This window comes from Rattus norvegicus, chromosome 1 (genome assembly GCF_036323735.1).
Source record: "Rattus norvegicus strain BN/NHsdMcwi chromosome 1, GRCr8, whole genome shotgun sequence".
NCBI classification, from domain to species: Eukaryota; Metazoa; Chordata; class Mammalia; order Rodentia; family Muridae; genus Rattus; species Rattus norvegicus.
In genome coordinates this window covers 173254787-173278746 of record NC_086019.1, presented here as the reverse complement: position 1 = coordinate 173278746, position 23960 = coordinate 173254787, and the positions used below count along the sequence as shown (strand labels likewise).

Genomic DNA, 23960 nt, shown 5'->3' with positions numbered 1-23960 from the left:
TGTTTAGACTGAGGTGGGGTGGCACCCCAAAGACACTGGAAGATGTACACTGGACCTTGGTCTTCCCTTTAGCAGGGACCACGTTGGGTTGGTTCATTATTAGTTCTTTAGTGCTTGGGTTGGCACCAGACACACTGGGCTGATGCCCACATGAGCTAATAAAGGAAGATGGCGGCACAGCTCAGTTGGTAGAGTTTGCGCTCCAGCACTGTAATAGCAGACGCTGTGATCTCAGTACCTGGGAGGCGGAGGCAGGAAGATCAGGAGTTCAAGGTCATCTTTGACTAAGTAGTGAGCTTGGGGTCTACCTGGGCTACACGAGACCCTGTCTCAAAAATAAAGACAAAAGGATGGAGAAGATACTGACAGACCAGTGTAAACGTTATATTTATAAGCTTTCTTCACCCTGTAAACATGCACACCGGAGACCTCAGCCATCTCTCTGTCTCAACGGCCTGGTTAGACCAAACCAAACGCAAATTCACGAGTCTAAAAGAGGAACCAGTATTAATAAGAGTGGAATAGAAAGAAAAGTGGATCAAAAGAAAGTAATTAGAATACGTTAGATACATGCTGTCACAAAACTAATCAATAAAAAGGGAATCAAAATATAAAATTCACAAATAAAAAATGAGAATTGGGTTTTACAAGACACAGACTCTGTAGAGCTCCTTGTTACTGACAAGCTGCGTCCTACAAGAACAAGAGCTTCTAGGGGTCTTTCACTGATGTCTGATTCCTTCCCTGATCTCCAGAGGGACGCTCTGACAACCTGGGGCAAGTTAGTTGGATTTGGTAGGCTGATTGGGATCCTCCAGGGCACAGCTCAGCGTAGGAAGACACAACTGAAGAAATGATGAAATGGGAGACTCTTCTAGTCCGTTCATGCTGTTATAGGAGGGGTTGGCCTTCCATGTCTAATCATCAGATTGACTCTATGGCTGAAATTGTCCCCTCACTCTAGTCCCTGGGTAGGGGCAGGTCAAAGCTCCACACCAGGTTTTTCCCACTCGAAGCAGAGACCCATCTGTGCACGAGGCTCTGTAGGTCTGTGTGCAAACCTCAGGCACTTACCCATCTCCTGAGGATCCAGGTGGGAATGGCTGGTTGCTTCTCACTGAGCTGAAGTCATTGCGGGGTATCAGGCCTCATGAAGGTCTATGTCTTGTGCAGAGAGGTGGGAATGGCCTCCCATGGAGCTTCCCTCACCCAGGGCCATACTCCCCGCAGGCCTTTGTCAGCCGGGTGAATATTCAGCAGATGGATTTGCCCCTTGCCAGCCCTGTGCCCTGGGCACCTTTCAGCCTGATGTGGGCCGTACATCTTGCCTCCCGTGTGGAGGAGGTCTTCCTACTAAGCATCTGGGAGCCACTTCCTTCCATGATTGTGAAACCAGAGGTGAGTAATTACTTGCCCCTTTCTGGAACGCCAGTCTCTCCTGAATTCCACTGCGTCTAGTGAAGACGTGATTCCCCAGTCCAGGCTGCCCCTGACAGGGCTTTAGTTCTCCCCAGCCACCAAGGCCGCTCACACAAGAGTGATAATTGGGTAGCAGTGAACAGGTTTTATAAACAGACTTCCTGCCCCCCTTTCCTCTATCTCAGTGGCTTAGCTACCCCCACCAGCCCCCTCCAGAGTCACATTTCCCTGCTTCTCCCAAGGGAGGGCCAAGTCAGCCTTAGTTGGTGTCCTAATTGCTCCCACCCTGAAGATTTAACTGATGACCACTGCTGCCTGGCCATATTCATGTTCCTTATTTTGAGTGGTATGAGTACCTCTCACTCTGGCTATTGAGGGAATCAAGTGTTGATTAATCCTGGCTTGCCAGGAAAACTGTATTTCATCTAGGCATAATAATTTATCTCATAAACCTTGGAGGATTTGATTAAAAATAGTCTTTTTCTTCACAGTTCAATGTTCGCCTGGGCATTTCTACAACACCACCACACACCGATGTATCCGTTGCCCACTGGGAACATACCAGCCTGAATTTGGAAAAAATAATTGTGTTTCCTGCCCGGGAAATACTACCACCGACTTTGACGGCTCCACCAACATAACACAGTGTAAAAGTAGGTTTTTCTTTAAGGTGTCTCGTAGGCTGGATTAGAGGATGCCTGGGTTGGATTTGGGCAGCGAAGTGTGAGAAGGTAGCCAGGGTTCCAGGTTCATTCAGGACCATGTGCATGAGGCTAGTCCCATGCATAGCTAAGTGGACCCGTGCTATGGAAAGGAACAGTTGCAGTGTTCTCGGCTTTAAAACGGGAACTATAGCTGTGACCCAGAAGTCTCACCTCTTTTATATGTGTGGTTTAGGGAATTGAACCAAATGCTTAAAACATTGTGCATCCTCTGCCCCTGCACCCCACTCCAGCTACCTGTAATTACAACTGTACTTTTCCCTGGAGGATAATTTTAGTTCAGCCTAGCTCAACACATTGTCTGAAGGCCTGCCCTGTGCCCAGCATCCTGCTAAGTCATGCTGACCAAGCTGCTAGGAGCCCGACTGTAGAACTACAGGAAGGGCAAGTGACTGTCCTATAGAGGAAAGGTCTTTGGAGAGCATGGAAGGAGACTCAGGCAGGAGAGGGCTTCGTGCTTCGGACAGCCCCGAAGGAAGCCAAGGCTTGGACAAATGAAGGCCTTCTGGGCAGGAAAAGGAGGCCTCGGACAGATGTGGGGCCTGCTAAGGGTTGTGATTTGTGATTTCAACAATGGGAAACAGAATCACTTAAGGGTCTTGAATGCCTGCTTTGATGGCAGTCTCACTACCATCCATGAGACCCTCATGTGTTGGTAGATTAGACTTTGGGAAGACTCACAGTGTTAGGGAATTCTTCAGTATCCTAAGGTGACCCTAGTCCTAGTCTTGCCCTTCCCTGGTCCTTGGCTGGACATCAGGAGTCGCAGTTCCTCAGACAACCCTGAATTCCATGGCTTTCCCTTCTCCCTTTTTCCCCAGAAGAGAAGCCCAGTTATCATTGCTGTTGTTTTCTCTCTCTCTCTCTCTCTCTCTCTCTCTCTCTCTCTCTCTCTCTCTCTCTCTCTCTTTTTGACTACTGCAAACTCCCAGTTATAGTTAGAGAAGAAAAATCACCCCCGATGTCTCTTGTACAGGTTTCCCCAACAGTATTAAACAGTAAGTCCCCCGAGGAACTCTTGGCTATGTCTGTCTCAGTTCTGAGCCCCAGATCTTTGGGAGACACCTGGGGGGAGTCAGTGTCTGACAAGAGAGCTGATTGTGAGCCTGTGCTCATGAGTAAGCATGCAACATGCATGAGTGCATCTAAGGGTTCACTGAAACTTCCTTCTCCATCAAAAATAAAACATGGCTCTAAACAGAAAGAAAAGGTGGAAAATGTTTGTTTTAGCTTCATGAAAGGTCTTGGTCAGATATTTTCTACTGAGCTATATTCTGAGTTCAGTGTTATATTCCCCTGATGTACAGAATTGTAAACAAAATAAACGTGTTGATAAGAAGGTAGGCTATTAAAAAGAAGAAGAAGAAGAAGAAGAAGAAAAAAAAAGAAGGTAGGCTATTTTGTGGAGTCCATGTTGCTTGGCTCCCACAGAGGCCTTGAGCACTGCAGGATGCACATTCTCAGGGTGGTGTCGTTTCCTTGCAACAAGGAGTCTGGTTCTCAGCCAGGCTTGGGGTGTCTGAAGTAGCAATGTCAATGTTCTCTGCCCTCCTAACTCATGGCACTTCCTTTCCAGACAGAAAGTGTGGAGGGGAGCTGGGGGATTTCACAGGGTACATTGAATCCCCAAACTACCCTGGGAACTACCCAGCCAACTCAGAGTGCACCTGGACCATTAACCCACCCCCCAAACGCCGGATCCTGATTGTGGTCCCTGAGATCTTCCTGCCCATAGAGGATGACTGCGGTGACTACCTGGTGATGCGGAAAACCTGTGCGTCTCTCCCTGGGCTTCCCTCCCTTCCCAAGGCAGTCTGGGAAACCTGATGACCTGCCCCCAGCTTTAAATGTGAGAAGCAGATCTAGTAGATTGTTTCCTTCATAGTAGAACAGAGATGACACTCGAGTTTAGAGCAAACTGGGACTGGCTTTGTTCAGCCTAGGCAGCAACACATAGTTTAGACTGCCCGAGGCCAAAGGTGTGATCTAACCAGGAAGGAAGGCCCCTCCTGTTACCCTGACTCAGCCTCCAGTGTCTATTGTCTATAAAGAAGCATTCTCAACCTATGGGTCTCAACCCCTTTGACAAACGTCTAATCCTCAAAATATTTACAGTATGATTCATTCAGTAGCAAAATTATACTTCTGAAGTAGCAATGAAAATAATTTTATGGTTAGGGATTACCAGATCATGAAGAACTGTATTAAAGGGTCACAGTATTAGGAAGGTTGAGAACCACTACATAAAGGGCTGTTAATACCAATGCAGCTTGATAACAGAGCTGAGAGTGGGATGGATCCCAGATTCACCTCCTACTGGGTCTGTGATCTTAGGTGGACATTCTGAACACTGTAGCCTTCTAGGGGAGGGAGGAAAAATGACAGTCACTGCCATGTAGGGTTGTTAGGACTAAAAGAGTTCAGGTAGAATGCTTGGAAGGCTCCATGTGCCTGTGTAGTAGTAGTTTTAAATTTACTAATATACACTACTTGTATAAAATCGTGGACTTCATTACGGCATTTTCATACACATACATATTTTGATTATATTCTCTCTCCATTACTGTCTTGTGTCTCCTTCCAACTAGCTCTTCTTTCCAGTCTCTCCTATGCTTGTCTTGGGGAGGGAGTTGTTTATTTGTTGTTTTGTTTTTTGTGACCTACAAACATGTGTGAAAAGTGATTTACAGGAACAGTGGGCACCTCCCCAGAAACTACACAACTGGAGAAAATGTCTGTCTTCCCTGCAGTCATTAGTGTATAGATCATGGTGTGGCACTGGGGGGGCGATCATGAGCTCCTCTCTCCATCCTGTGATGTTGATAAGCCCTGTCTTATACAGAGGCTGCCAGTCCAAGAGTGCAATGACCATGACTAGTAGTAGTTAAAATGAAGGAAGTTAGATGAGGGTTTGAATTCTGTCCTTGCCATATATTGGTTGTGGCCCTCATTGTAACAGAGGCAGTAATTGGTCAGCCTCTGTGGTTTTCAGAGGAATCAGTTCGATAGATCAAGCCTGCAAAAGGCCTACGGTACTCCAAGAAAACTACAGAATGTGCAGGTGACTCTTGCTGGGTATGAGCAGCTTGCTGTGAACTCTGGGGCCCTCTCTCAACTCTTACCATAGATGGGACAGCCTGGGTTGCAGCCATTTGTCTGGCTGAGGACAGGTGGGGCTTAGCCTATTCTTAGGGCAAAGTATAATTCCCCAGTAGAATCTTCTCTTTTTCCAGTGCTTTCTACTGTTAGAATGAGCCTGAGAGCTCATGTGTTGGTATTCAAGAGCATGCATGTGTGCGTGTGTGTGTACAAGTACATGTGTGTGTGTGCAGGTGCCTGTGGCATTCTGAGGTCAACTTCAGTTGTCCTTTCTCAGATACAATCCACTTTGTTTTCTGGAAATAGGCTCTCTCATTGACCTGATATTTGGTCAAAATAAGTAGGCTAGGCTGTCTGGGCAGCAAACCTCAGGGATCTATGGAACTTAGCTAGCCCATGACCGCTATGTCTGGCTACAGAGTAAAACAACACCACCAACAAAAACATAGGTTCTGGATATCATTTCAGGTCCTCATGTTTGCAAGGCAAGCATTTTACCAAGGGAGCTGTTTTCCCAGCCCGGGAATTCCCAAGTTTAACTTACTGTGTGGATTAAGTGTTTTCAAAGATGAGCATTCCCTGACTATGGCTCCATAACACCTCTTTGAACCACCTGCTCTGTCTTTTCTTGGCAGCTTCATCAAATTCTGTGACCACATATGAAACCTGCCAGACCTATGAACGCCCCATCGCCTTCACCTCCAGATCAAAGAAGCTGTGGATTCAGTTCAAGTCCAATGAAGGGAACAGTGCCCGAGGATTCCAGGTTCCCTATGTGACATACGATGGTAAGCAAGAGCTGTGACGCCCGGGCTGTGCCACTGCAGGGCTGGTATGGCTGTGCTCTGAACCAGGAACCGGCTACTGAGCCAGCTGGCAGATGCTGGCAAGCACACCCACTCGGCCAGCCAGGCGGGGTAAGGCAAAAGGATATAGCTGACTCATTGGGGCCACCTTTTAAACAGACATTTGGGGACACTTATTATGGGGATGGAAAAGAATGGTTTAGAAAATACAGGGAAAGCAAGCAGTCAGGTGTGAGAACATGGTCGTTGGGGTCAGGCAACTGGCTGTCTCTTCCAGGACTTCAGTCGCTGACTTACTAGATCTAAGTCTTATTTTCTTGACTTCCAGTGGTGAGTGAACCTAGGGCTTCTAACTCTGAGCTACACCTCTAGTCAGGCCTTATTTTCTTAGTGAGTGATGGAGAAAATCATTTGAATGAACATTAAGAGTTTAACACAGGACAGTGACTGGCAGATAGGAGTTGCTCAAAAACATTTAAACTGGGGGTTGGGGATTTAGCTCAGTGGTAGAGCGCTTGCCTAGCAAGCGCAAGGCCCTGGGTTCGGTCCCCAGCTCCGGAAAAAAAGAAAAAAGAAAAAAAAAATTCAAACTGGCCAAGGTTGTGACTTTTATTACTTTTATTCCTGAGATGGGGTAGAGGCTTAACTTCAGGTCTTCGCCCTGCTTTCGACTCTGATCTTGGGCAAGTCAGATGATGTTTCTGGATCCTTTGGATCCCTGGGGACCTACTGAGATTCTGAGACTTGGTCTACAAATATTTATTGTGACTAGAACACAAAAGTGTGTGTTTTGTCATAGATGCTTGTATGTATAGGGTACATACAAGGCAGTGGGAGCACAGAGAGAGAGAGAGAGAAGGCAGCAAATACTCTGAACAGGCTTGGAAGGAACAGATCAGTTTCAAGAGGTTTGAGTCTGGAAAGAACATGGAGACTGAAGTGGGACATAAATAGAAAGAAGACCGTTTGGGGAGAGCCTGAATGATAATACTCCTGCCACAGTTGTTTGGCTGGTGGGGAGCACGGGGAGGAGAATAAATGAGACCGTAGCTAGGCAGTGAGGAACCTTCAACCAAGCTCAGGAGAATAGAATTAATTTTATAGGGAGCCTTTAAAGAATTTTAGGCCAAGAGATGACATCCTTGGCTTTCCTAAACTCACTTTACATAGTTTATTTCTAACAAGTGATACAAGACTCTCGGCCTGCCCTGGATTTTTCTCAAATGATGTGTAATGCCCAGGATAAGGGTTCTTGAAATCTGACTTCTGGGACTCTGCTGAGGGAGACATTGAGTCTAGTTTCTTCCTGGAAGCAAGTGTCCAGTAAGCTCTCCTGTCTGGAGTCGTGAAGGAAAAAAATGGACTCTGAGGCTTGGGCAAATGTTATCACATCATTGAGACATTTTCATATGTCACACTTTGGAATGCTGTTGTCATTCTGCCTTGGTGACATATTAAATGTTCCTTTTTTATTGAAAAAAAAATGAAAACAAGGGCTGGAGGTGCAGCCCGTTTGGTAGAATGTTGGTGTAACATGCGTGAAGCCAATGCCCTACTCCCAGCGTTGTATAAGCCGGGGAAGCTGGCACTTGCAATCCTATCAGGAAGAGCACAAGCTGGTGCGGGTGGGTGGGGTGGGGGTTGCAGCTGAGTCTCACGCTGGAAAAGTGCAAGAGTCCTGTGACAGTCATGGGGCATTCCTGAGCACCAGGTATGCATCAAGGTGCCTTTTATGAGCCACATTCCTCATGGTCACCCCATGAAGCAGACCGGGTCACTTTCTGATGTTACAGATGAGGCCACTCAGCCTTAGAGATTTAAATAACTGAGCTGAGGGCATGACATAGCAAAGCTGCAGAACTGGGGTGACCCAAGTGTAGAGACTTCAGAGCGTGAGTTCTTACCTATAAACGGCTCTGTTTTGAAACGCAGAAGGAAGGCAGGAGGCACAGGCGCTCTTAGAAACAGGGAGTGAATTTTAAAAGACAGCATCCTGGAAGCATATGGTCTAATGGCAAAGCACAGTACAGCTTTCTGTGACAAAAGTTTGCACAGCAGCCTCCTTTCCTAAGAGTAGATTCACCTGACAGAAAGAAGCCAGACACTCAGCAAAGGTGCAAACCTCAAACTAACATAAGCAGGGTACGGTGGCATACATTTGTAACCCAGCGCTTAGGGGTGGAGGAGGTAGGGTGATCAGGCATTCAAGGCCAGCTTTGGTTGCATAGCAACTTCAAGTCCAGCCTGGGCTACATTAAACCCCATTTTAAAAAAGAAAAAAAGAGAGAAAAATAAAAAAGAAAGAAAGAAAGAAAACTTTAACTCCACACTTTGTTTATTTGGGCTTTGTTGTTGTCGATGGTGGTGTTTGTTTTAGGACAAGGTCCTGTAGCTCACAAAGTTACCATGTGGCCCACGCTGGCCTTGAATGTATACCTTATATATTCATTAAAATCAGAGAATGAAGACAAAAGTGCCATGTCAGTAGTCGCAATGATACAGTGTGTGTATGAAATATTCATTGTGCAGTGATGTTCCTTCACCGGCTCTGGACTGAAGAAACTTCTTGGGAACACTTCCAGCTGCCTCCTCAAGTGCTCTCAGAACTCACGTGGCCCCTCAGCACACGGGATGCATTTAGAAAGGCGGTTTCTGATGTGTCTGGGCTTTGGAGAGGGCTGTGCTCTGCATATGCTTGCTTGAGTTATGACTATGGGAAGTAGGCTAGACTTCAAAGTGGGGTGAGATTACATTTGGAAAAGGAATACTGCATGCACTGCACATAATGTGTATGCCAGGAGCACAGAAATGGTCAACGTGAAAAAGCACATTCTTTTTCTCAGACAGCAGAGTTCTCTATCCCTAACCCTATTCCAGCTAAAGAGAGAAGAATCTTTCTTGGTGGTAAGCTTCGTCACCTTAGACACTTTGAGGACAGAGAGATAGTGGAGGCATGGAAGGCATTGGTAGAGAGGGAAAGAAAAACCTGGATGAGCCCCCAGGGGAGGGAGCGAAGGTAAGAGCAGATCACCAAGCAGGAGCCCCCAAGCCCCTACTACAGGAAAAGGCGAAGGACAGGAGGAAAGCAAGAAGTCCTCAGGGAGCAGTCAGTGAGATAGTGGGGAACCAAAGTGTAGAGTGTGCTGGAAGATCAGAGAGGAACTGGAGAGAGAGAGAGAGAGAGAGAGAGAGAGAGAGAGAGAGAGAGAGAGAGAGGTGGAGGAGGAAGAGGGTGACAAGCTAGGTCAAATGCTACTAATGCATAAAGGGAATCGAGGACCAGCATTTGACACCAGGACACAGGCCATGAAGGGCATTGCTGATCTCAACTTGCAGTTTTGGAGAAATGCTTGGGACAAAACCGACAGCAGTTGGATTAGGAGAAGAAAAGTCTAGCTGGAGACAGTGAGTGTTGAAGTTTCTCTGGAAGGCGTTTGCTACAAAAGGCAAGAGAGGCACGAAATGGAACCTGGAAAGAAATATGGAAGTTAAACAAGGCATTCTTAAGAGCCGCTTGTTTTCATGCTGATGGGAACCAGTAGAAAGATTTCTGTGTAGGAAAAAAATACAGAATTACTGGCATAAGTGTCCTTGATTTGGCGAGGGAAGATGCGTCTGGTGTAGGAGGTAGAGGATGGGTCTGACTAGAAGCACAGAAGGTTCCTCTGAGGAGGCGGGGTGGGCAGGGAGATGCCAGCTGGGTGGAGGTGTTGACTGCGTCAGAATGGAAAGTTCTCTCAGAGCAGCCACCCAAGGGAGACTTCTCAGAGCTTACAAGAGATAGAAGCTTGAGTTTGGAATAAACAGTGAGAAGTAAAGTATGTCCTTTATTCCAACAGAAGACTACCAGGAGCTCATTGAAGACATAGTCCGAGATGGCAGGCTCTATGCGTCTGAGAACCACCAGGAAATACTGAAGGTGAGCTCCTGCCTCAGCACACAGGAAGTTAGCCACGAGCTCCCCACATACGGCTTCCAGACACTGACTCTATAGGGAGCGAGGTCAGCTCCATCCTTACCGTTACTTGATTTTGTTAAATATCAGGTTTCTGTCTTTAGTATTTTATGTATATAAACTTTAGGGATATATATTATATAATTTTGATCTTTTCTACCCTCTCCTCTAACTCGTGCCAGACCCTGAACCAGGTCTCCATAATCTCTCTCTCTCTCTCTCTCTCTCTCTCTCTCTCTCTCTCTCTCTCTCTCTCTCTCTCCCTCTCTCTCTCTCTCTTCCTAATAACCCACTGAGTTTAATTAGTTCAGTCATAGTATCTATGATTAGTGTACGTACATAGCTGTAGGGCCAGCCACAGGAGCGTGGGCCATGTCTCTGAAGAAAACTCACTCTCTCTCCTCCAGCAGCCATCGACTGCCAAGAGCTTCTCAGTTAAGGGTGAGGCGTCGTGAGCCTTTTACCCACACATCCTGGAACTTTGGCTTGATCTTGTACTGGTCTAATGCAGGCAAACACAGATGCATGGGGCTCATGCATGCACGTGTGTGTGTGTGTGTGTGTGTGTAGGGTGATTGCTTAGAAATCCAAGCCAGGGGAGCTGGAAAGACGGCTGGGCAGTTAGGAACACTGACTGCTCTTCCAAAGGACCCAGGTTCAAAATCCCAGCACCCACATGGCAACTCACAACTGTGTACAGCTCAGTTCCCGGGGATGTGACCCCCTCAGACAGACACACGGAGGCAGAACACAACACCAATGTAAATTAACAAAGAAAAGAAATACAAGCCAGGGGCATATAGCGTTTCTATGTTCACTTTTAATAGTGAAAGACCTTTCGTTCCTAGTTCGTGCTTCCGGCTCAAGGCTTACCACACTTCAGAGACTCGCACCTGATCGATAGTAAATACTGGGCACACCACTAATCCCAAACCATTTCCCGAATCTCTATGTTGTATCTCATCTGGGTGAGAAAAAACCCAGTTTTTATATATCAACTCCTCTTTCATGGTGCAATGTGTGCTTATTATTAGCAATTAAGAAAAATTAAAACTGGAAAGAAGATAACAATCAGAGGAAACAATTTTCACCAAGTGATTTCTAGCTAGTGAACCTCCCATCGATGTGAGTCATTATGATTCCATTGGCAAAATGTCAGAAGGTTTGAATGTTCTGGCCTGGTAACAAAAATTCTGTTCTCTTCAGGATAAGAAACTGATCAAGGCTCTGTTTGATGTCCTGGCACATCCCCAGAACTATTTCAAGTACACAGCCCAGGAGTCCCGGGAGATGTTTCCAAGATCTTTCATCCGATTGCTACGTTCCAAAGTGTCAAGGTTTCTGAGGCCTTACAAATGACTCTTCCCACATACCACCCTGAACAGGGTCCTACTGTGGGCTCAGTGGGCTGCAGCCGTCTCCCCTCCACACGCCGGCCTGCCATCGGATCATTGCCACGCCCAGTATCAGTGACTGGTCAGAGTTCAGTTTTTATAGACAGCACAGATATCTTGGTAAACTGAACTTGGGTTTTCTCTCCCAGTATTTCAGATGTGGACTGCATACATCTTGAGCAGCACTGTGTGGGCGCATGCCCTGGATGTCCTGAGGGCTGGCTGGACTGGCCTCCCCTTGGGTTCTCACTCCTTCAACTGTCTGTAGTGGAAAGGAGGCCACTCTAGCTGCATCTCCATTTCCTCCTGGCCGGTCCTCTCCCAGGGAGCATCTGTACTCATCAGAGTGACCAGGCCAAAGAGGCAAGCAGGAGGGGAGGACAAGCACTCCAGGAGACTCCCGGGCCTTCTGAGTCAGGGGAAGACTCAGGTCCTCCCGGGCTTCTGCAGCCTCTGCAATGCCAGTTTAATCCTAACCGAGTGGGTCCTAAGCAGTGATTTTTTTTTTAAAGACCAGAAAGAATTAGAAATAAAAAGGCCCCCCTGGAGGCATGAATAGCACGCACATGCACATGCACACGTGTACACACACACACACACACACACACACACACACACACACACACACATACCACACCACACACACACCACACCACACACACACACACACACCACACACACACACACACTCACACACACACACACACCACACACCACACACACCACACACACACACACCACACACACACACACACACACACACACACACACACACACACACACCGCATACCACACCACACCACACCAAATGCAGAGGGCTGCTTGCCATAGCATCTCCTTTGTCTCCAGTCGCTCGAGCACTGTGCTGGGCTTGGTGAGTTCTTGAATGTGATCTCGATGGATCACAGCTGTCCTCCTTCATGGAAGGGAGACTTCACCAGTCCAGGGTCAGTATGGGCAGGGCCACCCCTCAGGGGTAGTAGTGACGGGTGCAGGTACCTTTCTTTTCCATTTTCTCAGAGGGAAACTGAATCTGAGACGAAGTGGCATCACGCGGGGCGTGATGTAGTGGCATCACTGTCATTCTGACCACGTGGCCGCATGCAGGCTCACAGGCCACACAGTGGAATCACTTTGGTCTGTACAGTGGATCCAAATCCTGATCCCCTCCCCCATGGACTCTACTTTTCAATATTATCGAGCTTTTAAACATTTTCACACCCTTCCCCCACCTCCCTGCTAAGATCTCATTACAGTGGATGAGAAAAATATTGTTGGGCCAGAGACGTAGCGTAGTGGTAGGGCACTTGCTAAGGATGTGCAAGGCCTTGGGCTTGGCCCCCAGGTCCACTGCCCCCAAAGAGTCCTGTCAATCAAGCTGCCCTCGCTGTGATGGATGAACTGACTACACACAGCCATGGGTTCTGTTCCCTCTGTGGCAGTTATAGCACATAATTCTGTGTACCAAAGTACTAAAAAATGTTTAACAAGCATTTTTAAAAGAAAACAGAGTATTTTGTCAAAGACTTGCTTTTCCACCTCAATTTCATTTTTTTTTTTCTTTTTTTCGGAGCTGGGGACCGAACCCAGGGCCTTGTGCTTGCTAGGCAAGCGCTCTACCACTGAGCTAAACCCCCAAACCCCAATTTCATTTTTAATCTATCACGACATTGACTTTAACATTTTCTTTAGAGATAGATAGGGTCTTACTATGTAGCTCTGGCTGGCCTCAGACTCACAGAGTTCCACCTACCTTTGCCTCCCAAGTACTGGGATTAAAGGTGTGTGCCACCAGGCACGAATGGAGATGCTGACATTTTTTAAAGCCTTAATGAAACATTTCGTTTTTATTTGAATGAAATTTCTCTTTAAGAATTTGAATGTCTTGTTAAGCACAGTGACACTTGTAATCTCAGCCCTCAGGAAGTACAAGCTGGAGGATCAGGAATTTGAGGTCACCCTCAGCTACATGGGGAGTTTGAGGCCAGTCTGGGCTACAAGAGACCTTATTTCAAGAGTATTTTTTAAGCCATATTCAGTTTTTTTTTTAAAAAGCCATTAAGGTCCAGGTGTGGTGGCACAAGCCTTTAATCCTTGCACTGGGGAGTCAGAAGCAGGAGGATCTCTGTGAGTTTGAGGCTAGCCTAGTTTACATAGCAAGTTCCAGGACAGCCAGGACTGTTACATAGAGAAACCATATCTTGAAAAAAACAAACAAACAAACAAAAATCATGAAGAAACTGGAGAGATGGTTATCAGTTATGAGCACTTAGTACTCTTGCGAAGGGCCTAGGTTCAGTTCCTAGCATCCACATTAGGTAATGTCCTGGTAGTCTGTCTCCCTCTTCTGGCCTCTTTGGGCATTGCATGCATGTGGTGCACATCTCCCCAGACACACACACACACATACACACACACACACACACACACACACACACACACACACCCTATGCAATTTAAAAGTAATAAAGCTTTGTTTTTAATGTTTAAGAGTTTATGTGTATGAGTATTTTATTTGCATGTGTGTCTGTACACCGCATAGATAGATGCCTGGCCCAAAGAAGAGGGTGTTGGAGTCACTGGGAGTTACAGATGACAAACTTCAAGCCAATATGCATGTGGGTTCTAGGAATCAAACCCAGGTCCTCTGGAAGAGCAGTCTGTGCTTTTAACTGTTTGCCAGCTCTCCAGCCGCTAATCTTTTTTTTTTTTTTTTTTTTGAGGCAGGGTCTCATTATGTATCCCTGGCTGCCTTGAACTGCCTATATAGATCAGGTTGGCTTTGAACTCTCATCTGCTCCTGCCTCCTGAGTGCTGAGATTAAAAGTATTACACCAGCACACCTGGCTAGAAAATAAATCTTTTATAAAATCATTAAGATGAACACTTGGAATTTGATATGCTATAATTCGTCCTACATTTCCAAGTTTGACCATAAGGTAGAAATTCAGATTTCACCTGTTAATGACTGAAAAGGGGGACAGAAGGCTGGGCCAGGTAACTGTACTGTATTGCCTTCCCAGAAGGTTTGGGGCAGGTATACATGGGGGATTGGCAGGAGGCTGAATAGAACCAGTGGCTTTGGAGTCTCATGGAGCAGATTGCACACTGTGCTCCTGGTAGAAGGATGAGCTTCTGAAGTCCTAAGCTTCTGCTCGAGACATATCAGCTGCCCTGGGAGATTCTGTGGTCCTGTTGGGAGGCTACCTAGCTAGTCAGTCAGTCGGCTACCTGCTAAGTCAACTCGCATTGCATATCCAATCTGTGCCAGGTACTATTTTAGTCCCTAGAGATAAACCAGAGACCTCAGTAATAAGATAGCTCCTATCCAACACAGAGCTCATATTTCAGAAGGAAGAGGTAGTGAGCTTGAATTGGCTAGTGGTGTTACGCTATAAACCAAAACTGACTAACGTAACACTGGCTCTGTGGCTACTTTAGGTTTGGGGAGAGCCTATTCGAGCACGTGATCTCTCAACTGAAAACTATGTGATAAGGAACCAGCCTGTGGGAGCAGGGCCAGGGGAGAACATTCCAGAGGGAGGCACCCCAAAGACAGAGATGTAGGCACAGACAGTCCTGTGAACATGAAAGTCTGCTCAGAAAGAAATCATCAGGCCAGAGAACCACAGATGGGCCAGACTCCATTGGTTGTGGAATTCGGGAGAGGTTTGGGATTAACTATAATATGCTTCAAAGTCTGTGATGGACTTAAGCAGAGGAATGGGGTGGGTTTTCTGCATGTGTGTCTGTGGATGTGCGTGCATGTGTATGCATGTGCATGTATATTTGTGTGTGTGTGCATGTATATTTGTGTGTGTGCATGTATATTTATGTGTCTGTGTGAGTGTGTGTACCTATGCATGTATATTTGTGGTGTGTGTATATGTGTGTATGTGTGCATGTGGCACACACACACACACACACACACACACACACACACACACTCAAACACATGCCTGCCTGCCTGCCTGCCTGCCTGCCTTCATGCATGTTCCACTCACATATATATTTAGGTCAGAGGACAACCTGACCACCTTGTTTGTTATGACCAGGGCTCTCACCAGCTTGAAGCTCACCACGTGTGGAAGAGTAGCCAGGGAGCCTTGGGATCTCCCGTGTCTACCTGCCTGGCAATGGGATTACAAGCTCCCTTCGCCACACCCAGCTTCGCTTTTTACCTGAGAGTTCTGGAGCTGGAACTCCAGTCCTCTTGCTTATACAGCACGTACTTTACCCACCTACCAGCCTTCCCAGGCCCTCATCTCCATCCCCAACACTCATTATGTTTTCAAAAGGTACCAAGGACTCCTATGTGGATGCCTTTAAGGAGGCAGGCACAGAAACAGGGTATAGGAGGCTGTTGCCACTCATCTGGGTGGGAGGGGGTAGGATTCCAAAGCTGAGTGTCCACCTTCCTGTCATTAGAGCTGGTTCTGTGGGTGAGTTCGGAGCAGGCCTGGGAGTCTGTGAGTCTGTGAGTTCCACCTTCCAGCTGTGGATATTGTTCTGCAACCACATACTGCAGGGAAGCAGCAGCAGCATCGTCTCCCCTTGCAATGGTAATGAGAGCCTGCCTTTTCACACCAACAGATGATTACCATCCCTTGGGGAAATTGCTTCCTCTGAATCATCCTCTGAGCCGCTGAGTGCAGTGCCTATAGGCGTTTGCTGGATTTAAGTTTGCAGATGATTCTCACATGGCTTGTGGGAACTTGAGAAAAGCAAAGGCGGAATGCAAGAGGGGAAGAAGGTTCACTTGCCCTTGGGTAGTACTTTGCAGGACTGTGACCTGCTGCACACTGCTTTAGCTGGTCAGGCATGTACCCAGCAGGCCTAGCTATGATATTGTCAGCATAGAAGATATACCACTATGTAGGACTATCTGCATCTGTTTCCTGCCCCAGAAGGTCCTGAGAGCTTCACCCATGTCTCTTCACCTCTCAGAGCATCTGAGAGGCAACTGGATCAACTAAGGCTAAATAGTTCCTCATTAAGTAGTGGGCGCTTTCTTACCCATGGTTACCCGATAGGTGGCCATGAGCTGTCCCCATGAGCTTTCTTCCTGGAAGAGGCCAGAGGAAACTAGATGCCACCATTAGTCCCCCTTTCTGTGACCATCTCCTATTCCAGGGGTATGTGAGCTCCTAGTATCCCGTCTCCATCCTCTGGGTATTCTGCAGGGGACTGGCTGGTGGCCCAGCAAGGATTAAAGGCAGTGAACATAGTCACAGAGACACAAATAAGCTAGACATGGGGGCTCACACATATAATCCCGGCACTCAGGAAGTAAAGGTAGCAGTCATTCCAAGGCCAGCCTAGGCAACCACCAGCCCAGGCAAGGCTACAGAACAAGACCCTGAAGACAATAATAGGCACAGTATCTATCAAGGATCTCCCCAACACCACAGTAGGAGCAAAATAGATTTAGAAAATGAAACCACCTCAATTTACAGGCAAGTCATTCTAGCTGACTTAAAACAAAGTAAGCCCATCTGCCACATATACTGACAACAGCCCGGTAACCGCTTGGTTTTTAGTTCACCAGGGAACTGCAAGCACAGTCCTTAGTTACTAATACTTCTTGGTCATACATTCACCTACTCATGAATTTATGCAGTGTATATTTACTGAGGGCCTACTCAACAAGATAAATGTCTGTCCTTGGTGAGCTGAGAGTCCAGTGGAGAAAAGCAAAAGTGCATAGAAAGGCAAGTGGTGCTAAGTGTTAGCGACGGGCAGTGTGCTTACAGCGCTATTTTCATTATTAGCTATTTCATAAGCTAATCACTGGAGTCTCGAACACAGGCTCATCAAGGCACTGGACCCACAAACCGAGCCCGGCAGCACTGGCCCTGGCAAGTTCCTTTAATCTCCCAGCAAGAACTGAGCATTGTGTGGACACACCAGTTTAACCTCACCGGGTAAGCAAGCAAGACTCAGAACTGGTGCCACCTAGTGGTTGGAAAAGAGTTGACCAGTGTTTCAGTTGCCCATGCTAGCTATTAGCCTGAAATTCAAAATAAAGTGCTAACCAAACAGGACTCTGAGGGTCATGGTTGATCTTTGATAAATGACTGGACACATGGGACACATGCTGAACTGATATAGACCTCAGAGCATGTTGGTTTAGAATCTTATTCTGCCTGACTTAAGAGTTGGGTGATTTTGGGGTTGGGGATTTAGCTCAGTGGTAGAGCGCTTACCTAGGAAGCGCAAGGCCCTGGGTTCGGTCCCCAGCTCCGAAAAAAAAGAACCAAAAAAAAAAAAAAAAAAGAGTTGGGTGATTTCAAGCTATCAACAATACTATCAAACCCCACGGACACCATCACTACTCATTCCCTTTTATGGTGCAGGCATTAGGGGAAGCTGGATATATATTACTGAGTTAGTGAGGAAAAGGAATTGAAAGGAGGCTACAAAGATGGGTCTATGGTTAAGAAGACTTCTTGCTCTTGCATAGGACCAGAGTTAAATTCTCAACTCCCTTGTGTGTCTGCTCGCCCCAGAGGCTCTGATATTCTCCTCCAGTTTCTAGAGGCACCCACACACGAGTGCATAGACCCATACAGAGGCACGATGCATGATTTGAAAATTTTAAATCATCAGGCTGGAGAGATGGCTTAGTGGTTAAGGGCACTGACTGCTCTTCCAGAGGTCCTGAGTTCAATTCCCAGCAACCACATGGTGGCTCACAACCATCTGTAATGGGATCCAATGCCCTCTTCTGGTGTGTCTGAAAACAGCTACAGTGTACTCATGCATACAATAAATAAATAAATCTTTAAATAAAATTTAAATCATTATTAAAATTTGAAAGAATGAAGTCAGCCCCAATTTATAATCTTGTCCAATGCTTCAGCTTTTGTGGTTCTATGAGCTATGACACCCCCAACTTGGATTGTTCTCTTATCCCAAAATATTTTCTAGGACTGAAAAGGTAATTCTGAGGTCCAGTCTGGTGTTTTCTGTCTCTTCCCTATGCTAGGGTTCAAATCGGAAACATTCTCTCAAGTCCAGGTACTGAGTACTTGTTTTCCAACTAGTGCACTGTTTTAGGAAATACAGCTTTGAAGGAAGTGGGTCCTCCAAGGAATGGGCCCCTGAAGGTTTCTCCAGGCTTTCCCTTGCTTGTTGATCCTGTCTGTCACCAGTCGAACAGCCTTCTCCCCACTCCTCTTCCCCTCTTCTTCCTCTTCTTCCTCCTCCCCTTTTTTTCTTCCTCCCCCTCACATCCCCATCCCACTGTGCTCTGTCTCACAATGGGTCCAGAGACACAGAGCCTAGTACCTATGGACGTCATCCTCTGAAAGCCAGGGGCAAAATGATTCCTCCCTCCTTTGAGTTGCTGTGATGACTGTTCCTGATTGTCAGCTTTACCAAATCTGGAATTAACTAAAACCCGAATGGCTGGGCACATCTATGAGTGAGGGATTTCTTCTTAATTAAATCATTTGAAGTGGGAAGACTCACTTTTATCAGAGTTTTTCATATGGGAAGATCCACCTTTAATCTGGGGCACACCTTCTGCTAGTGGAAGAAGGAAAGATCTCTTTTCCTGTTCACTCTTGCTAGCAAGACCATTAGAGGTCACTTCTTCAGGATTCTGGTGTGTACTGAACAACTACTGGATTCTTGAACCCTCTATTGGTAGACTGCCATCATCACACTAGCTGAACCACAGCCCCTAAGCCATTCTAATAAATCTGCCCTCTGTACGCATGCACGCACGCACACACGCACACACACATACATACATACACACACACACACACACACACACACACACACAGAGAGAGAGAGAGAGAGAGAGAGAGAGAGAGAGAGAGAGAGAGAGATTCTTCAAGTTCTGTTCCTTAGAGAACCCGGACTAACACAATTGCCTTCCTGGGAAGTTGGTCCCAGCAGTTAAAAGTCTGACTAATACTCCCTACAGGATTCCTGAAGCAGAAATACAAACCCATCTCAAATCTGAGCTTCAATGTTGACTTTGCCTTGTAACCCAATTGGGAGTTAAAAACCAGAATAGTTACTGAGCAGAAAGTGAGACTGATGCCACAGATTAGTCACATGGACATAACATACATGACAGAAGAGCACGGTTAACAAGAAGAGCTCTGGCGACTCTGGCCATGCCTGCTGTCTCCATGTGTACATGTGATGACCGATTTATCCTAGTCACAGCAGAACAGTTGGTGTGTTTGATGCCTGAACAGGGCACAAAATTGAGGACAATGCCATAAGATAGTGGTGGTGGCAAAGAACTAGCCAGGATGTTGGTTCCAGGTGACTTGAGGAGGAGGAGGGCAGCTTTGAGCAGCTGCTCCTCACATGTCCACTGGAGTTTTGACTAATGTGGGTATGAGAATAGGAAGCCAATAAATTTTTAGGACTCCCACTGAAGAACTAGGACAACTCAAGAAGAACCACTTGCCCAACAGCAGTCCTCCTGTATTCCTAGTGTGCTTTTTTGAGAATCTGTCCTTTTTGTTGGTGACTGAGAAATGTTCTTTCTCCAAGGCTTAACTTTTGCTATGCTTGCTCTCTCGAGATTCCCAAGATGCCCTCTGACATTCCTAGATTGCTAGCCCAGTTTTACTTCTCAGCAAGTTTCTTAGGTCAGCAAGGTGGGAACTTGAGTTTGGATCCCCAACTCCCATATAAAAAGCTAGGCATGGAAGCTGGGAGCTGAGCTTGTGGTCCCACAGCCAGAGGGTAGAGACAGGAGGATTCCAGGGGTTTGTTGGCCAGCTAGTCTAGGGAATCAGCAAGCCCTGGGTTCAATGAGAGAGTAATAAAAAAAGACACCCGGTATCAACTTCTGCTCTCCGTATACCTCTACACAGGTATACACACACACACACACACACACACACACACACACACACACACACTCACACACGCACGCACGGAGGCAGAGACAGAGATAGAGTCAGACATACAGGGAGAGACACACACAGAGAAACTACACATAAAATGTAGGAACTATGGAAACATTGTACTAATTAAAAGAGGCCAGTCACAAACACCAACCGTTGAGTGGTTCCAGGTGTGTGCAATGTCCAGAGTAGACCAACCCATGGAGACAGGAAGAAGATTATAGGTGTGTCAGACTGGAGAGTTTGGGATAATATGGGGTGATCAGGAACGGATTTGGGGGTAATAGTGGTACAGCTCTGTTCATCTATTAGACACACCTCTGTGTGCATCCGCGAGGATGTTCCGAACAGGCTAACCAAGGAGCTAAACATTCACTACCTGACTGTGGACAGTGCCACCCTACAGACGGGGGTCCTGGCCTGAATAAAAAGGGACAAACAAGAAAGTGAGCTGAGCCCTGGCACCCATTGTTCTGCTTCTTGGCCTTCCAGGATATGAGGAGCCCACTGCATGCTCCTGCTGCTGCAAACTCTGCTGTGATTTCCTTGCTGCCGTGGACCACACCCTCATAAACCATGAGCCAGAACCCTTTCTTCCTCAAGCGCCTTTCACTGGGAATTTAGTCACATAGGAAAAAGCAGTGAACATGGGGGATTGCATTCTGTGTCAGTGGCATGAAGGACAGAGAGAGCTTTAGAAACACTCTGGGTTAAAGAGGCTGAAGAGATTTGACTCTGGGAGGCTCCTGTATAGAGGAAAATGTTATAATGAAGAACTTTGCTACGTCAATTGACAAAACTAGAACAGGAATAATTTAGATAAAAATATTCTATCAATGTAAATTTATGAAGTTTATATCTGTACTGTGGTTATGAGAGAGAAAAGACTCTTCTCCCTCTTTTCTGGTTTTAGAGATGCAACTTCACTGCCCTTGAATTTTCCACGTAGCCCAGATTGACCCCTAACACACTCTCCGTCTCTCTCAGTGTCTCTGACCCTCTGTCTCTCCCTCTCTGTTTCTCTCTGCCCCTCTGTCTCTGTCCCCCATTTTCCTGTACAGGACCTCACTTACTACTTGGCCTGGAACTTTGTGTAAACCAAATTGGCCTTGGATTCACAGAGATCGGCCTGCCTTTGCCTCTTGAGTGCTGGGATTAAAGGTCTATGCCACCATGCATGGGCTGGCCTCTAACTCTCAATTCACCTTTTTAGCCTTCCAAGTAGGAAGTGGAAAATACACCACCATACTTGTATTTTTGGTAAATACACACTGTCAGATTAGTGGTAAAAGGTCATATTTTAAATCTGTCCTTAAATGTTTCAAGAAAAGGAAAAGTGTGTGATGTAATAAAGCCTTAGTCACAGGGAACCTGTGAAAGGCATATGAGGATTTGTAGCATTATATGCTTGCAACTTGAAAATTTGGAACTGTTTATAAATAAAAGAAATTTATAAATTTAAAAATAAATGAGAAATTTCGAGTAGTGAGGAACAGGTCTGAAAATGTAGCAGACCACTTACTGCTCAGTATGCACAAATCCCTGGGATCAGAGGGAAAAGATTAGCTAGGATGACTTTTTCTCTCTGGACAAGGAGACCTGAACATGGAAGCAGGTTCAAGATATCTCTCTCTCTCTCTCTCTCTCTCTCTCTCTGTGTGTGTGTGTGTGTGTGTGTGTGTGTGCGCGCGCGCACACACACGTGCGTAAATGTGTACATATGTATTTACACTACTAGCAGTCCACTTATGATGTACTTCATCTTTCTGCTATCTGCCCCACTCCACCCCCACCCCCAGGCCCTGTGAGAGCCTAACAGAGCGCTAAAAGGAAGGGGGTGAATAGCGATCACAGGTGAGCTGCCCACTCTGGCTGTCCACCAGCGAGCAGGCTGTCATACCTGAATTCACTGCATTCTGAGGGGTCTACGGTTTTCACAGGTCTCGTCCCTCTGTGCAGCATTTACCCTGCCTCAGGAGAGTTACTCATTTTGTGTTTGGATTCTGTGTGTGGGAGATGGGGAGAAAATGGAGTAGAGCTTATATTTATTGAGGCCAGGCCTCTGTGCTCTACAAAACTACACAGACCTCTACAAGATGGGTCAGGTTCCACAGCAAGTGGGTGCATGACGAGGGTGGGTGGGGATGTGGGAGGGTGGGGGAGGGGGCAGAACCGAACTTAAAGGCAAGCCTAGCCTCCTTCTTTCCTGACTTCCAAGATGGACCATTGCTTCTGATGCTGAGGCTGCTTGCTTGTTCTTTCTTTCTTTCTTTCTTTCTTTCTTTCTTTCTTTCTTTCTTTCTTTCTTTCTTTCTTCCTTCCTTCCTTTCTTTCTTTCTTTCTTTCTTTCTTTCTTTCTTTCTCTCCTCTTTCTCTCTTTCTTCTCTTGCTATCTGTTTGATTTGACATCAAAATCTGCCCCATCCCAGAAAAGAAGCTAAATCATTGCTGACAGGAACAGATCCAGAAAGGCTCAGCCAACTTTGGAAAGCAGCCACAGGCTGCCATCAGCTTGGTAGTTTGAGTCTGTGGTGATGTTCAAAATGTCTCTCACAGGGGCTGGGGGTGGGGACCTCATTTCTACTTTAACCTGAAGTAAAAAAGATCTCCAAGACTAGAGCTGAGACTTGGGTGCTGTGTAGCCAGACATCCAAGCACACACCTGGTACTTGCAGAGGACAAATGTTTGAGCAATCTCCCTGCCACAGGGAGTGACAGGCACAGGAGAGTGACAGGAGACACAGGAAGAAGATTGCTCATTCATAGCTATAAAGATGGGTATGGTGAGATAAGAGCACCCCAGGTGTCTTAGTCAGGGTTTCTATTCCTGCACAAACATCAGGACCAAGAAACAAGTTGAGGAGGGAAGGGTTTATTCAGCTTACACTTCCATATCCTTGTTCATCACCACAGAAAGTCAAGACTGGAACTCAAGCAGGTCAGGAAGCAGGAGCTGATGCAAAGGCCATGGAGGGAGGATTTTTACTGGCTTGCTTCCCCTGGCTTGCTCAGCTTGCTTTCTTATAGAACCCAAGACCACCAGCCCAGGGATGGCACCACCCACAATGGCCTGGGTCCTCCCACCTTGATCACTAGAAAATGCCTTACAGCTGTCTCTCTTTTTTTTTAATTTATTTATTCATTTTGTATATGAGTACACTTCAGACACACCAGAAGAGGGCATCGGATCCCATTACAGATGGTTGTGAGCCACCATGTGGTTGCTGGGATTTGAACTCAGGACCTCTGGAAGAGCAATCGGTGCTCTTAACCACTGAGCCATCTCTCCAGCCCTACAGCTGTCTCTCATGGAGGCATTTCCTCAACTGAGGCTCCTTTCTCTGTGATAACTCCAGCTTGTGTCAAGTTGACACAAAACCAGCCAGTACATCAGGGAATGACCGTTTCTAAATTTGGGGTGCCTTAAGCAGTGTGTATAAGAGAGTTGAAGAGGAAAGCTGACTGTTTCTTTGCAGTTTCCGCCTAACACTTTGGTCTTAATCTACTTTCCTGGGCTCTCAGCCTCAGTTCTCATCCTGGATTCCATCCTCAGAGGCTTCTCTGATGGCTGTTTTAATCAAGATGCAAACAGGGTTTCTGGAAGAAGAGATTGTAAGCCAGGAACTGCTGACAACTAAGACAGGAAGCACATGCCTGGTCAGTCATCAGCTCAGGGAAAGGAAGAG

General features: G+C 46.5%; 1 protein-coding gene across 5 annotated transcripts in view; it reads left to right on the top strand.

The window, feature by feature from the left end:
* The window catches only part of Scube2 (signal peptide, CUB domain and EGF like domain containing 2), a 76462-nt gene extending 62577 nt beyond the window's left edge, over positions 1 to 13885 (top strand). For 3 of the 5 annotated variants that reach the window (XM_063271300.1, XM_006230005.5, XM_006230006.5), the window contains 6 exons: positions 1231 to 1398; positions 1911 to 2072; positions 3718 to 3915; positions 5876 to 6028; positions 9886 to 9965; positions 11208 to 13885. In XM_063271300.1, the coding sequence (XP_063127370.1) occupies positions 1231 to 1398; positions 1911 to 2072; positions 3718 to 3915; positions 5876 to 6028; positions 9886 to 9965; positions 11208 to 11360 (914 nt within the window). In that variant the 3' untranslated portion in view covers positions 11361 to 13885. Of the gene's footprint in view, positions 1 to 1230; positions 1399 to 1910; positions 2073 to 3717; positions 3991 to 5875; positions 6029 to 9885; positions 9966 to 11207 lie in introns of those variants that run through there. The other 2 variants (NM_001427604.1, XM_039094567.2) reach the window with 2 other exon arrangements.
* The last annotated feature ends 10075 nt before the right edge of the window (positions 13886 to 23960 follow it).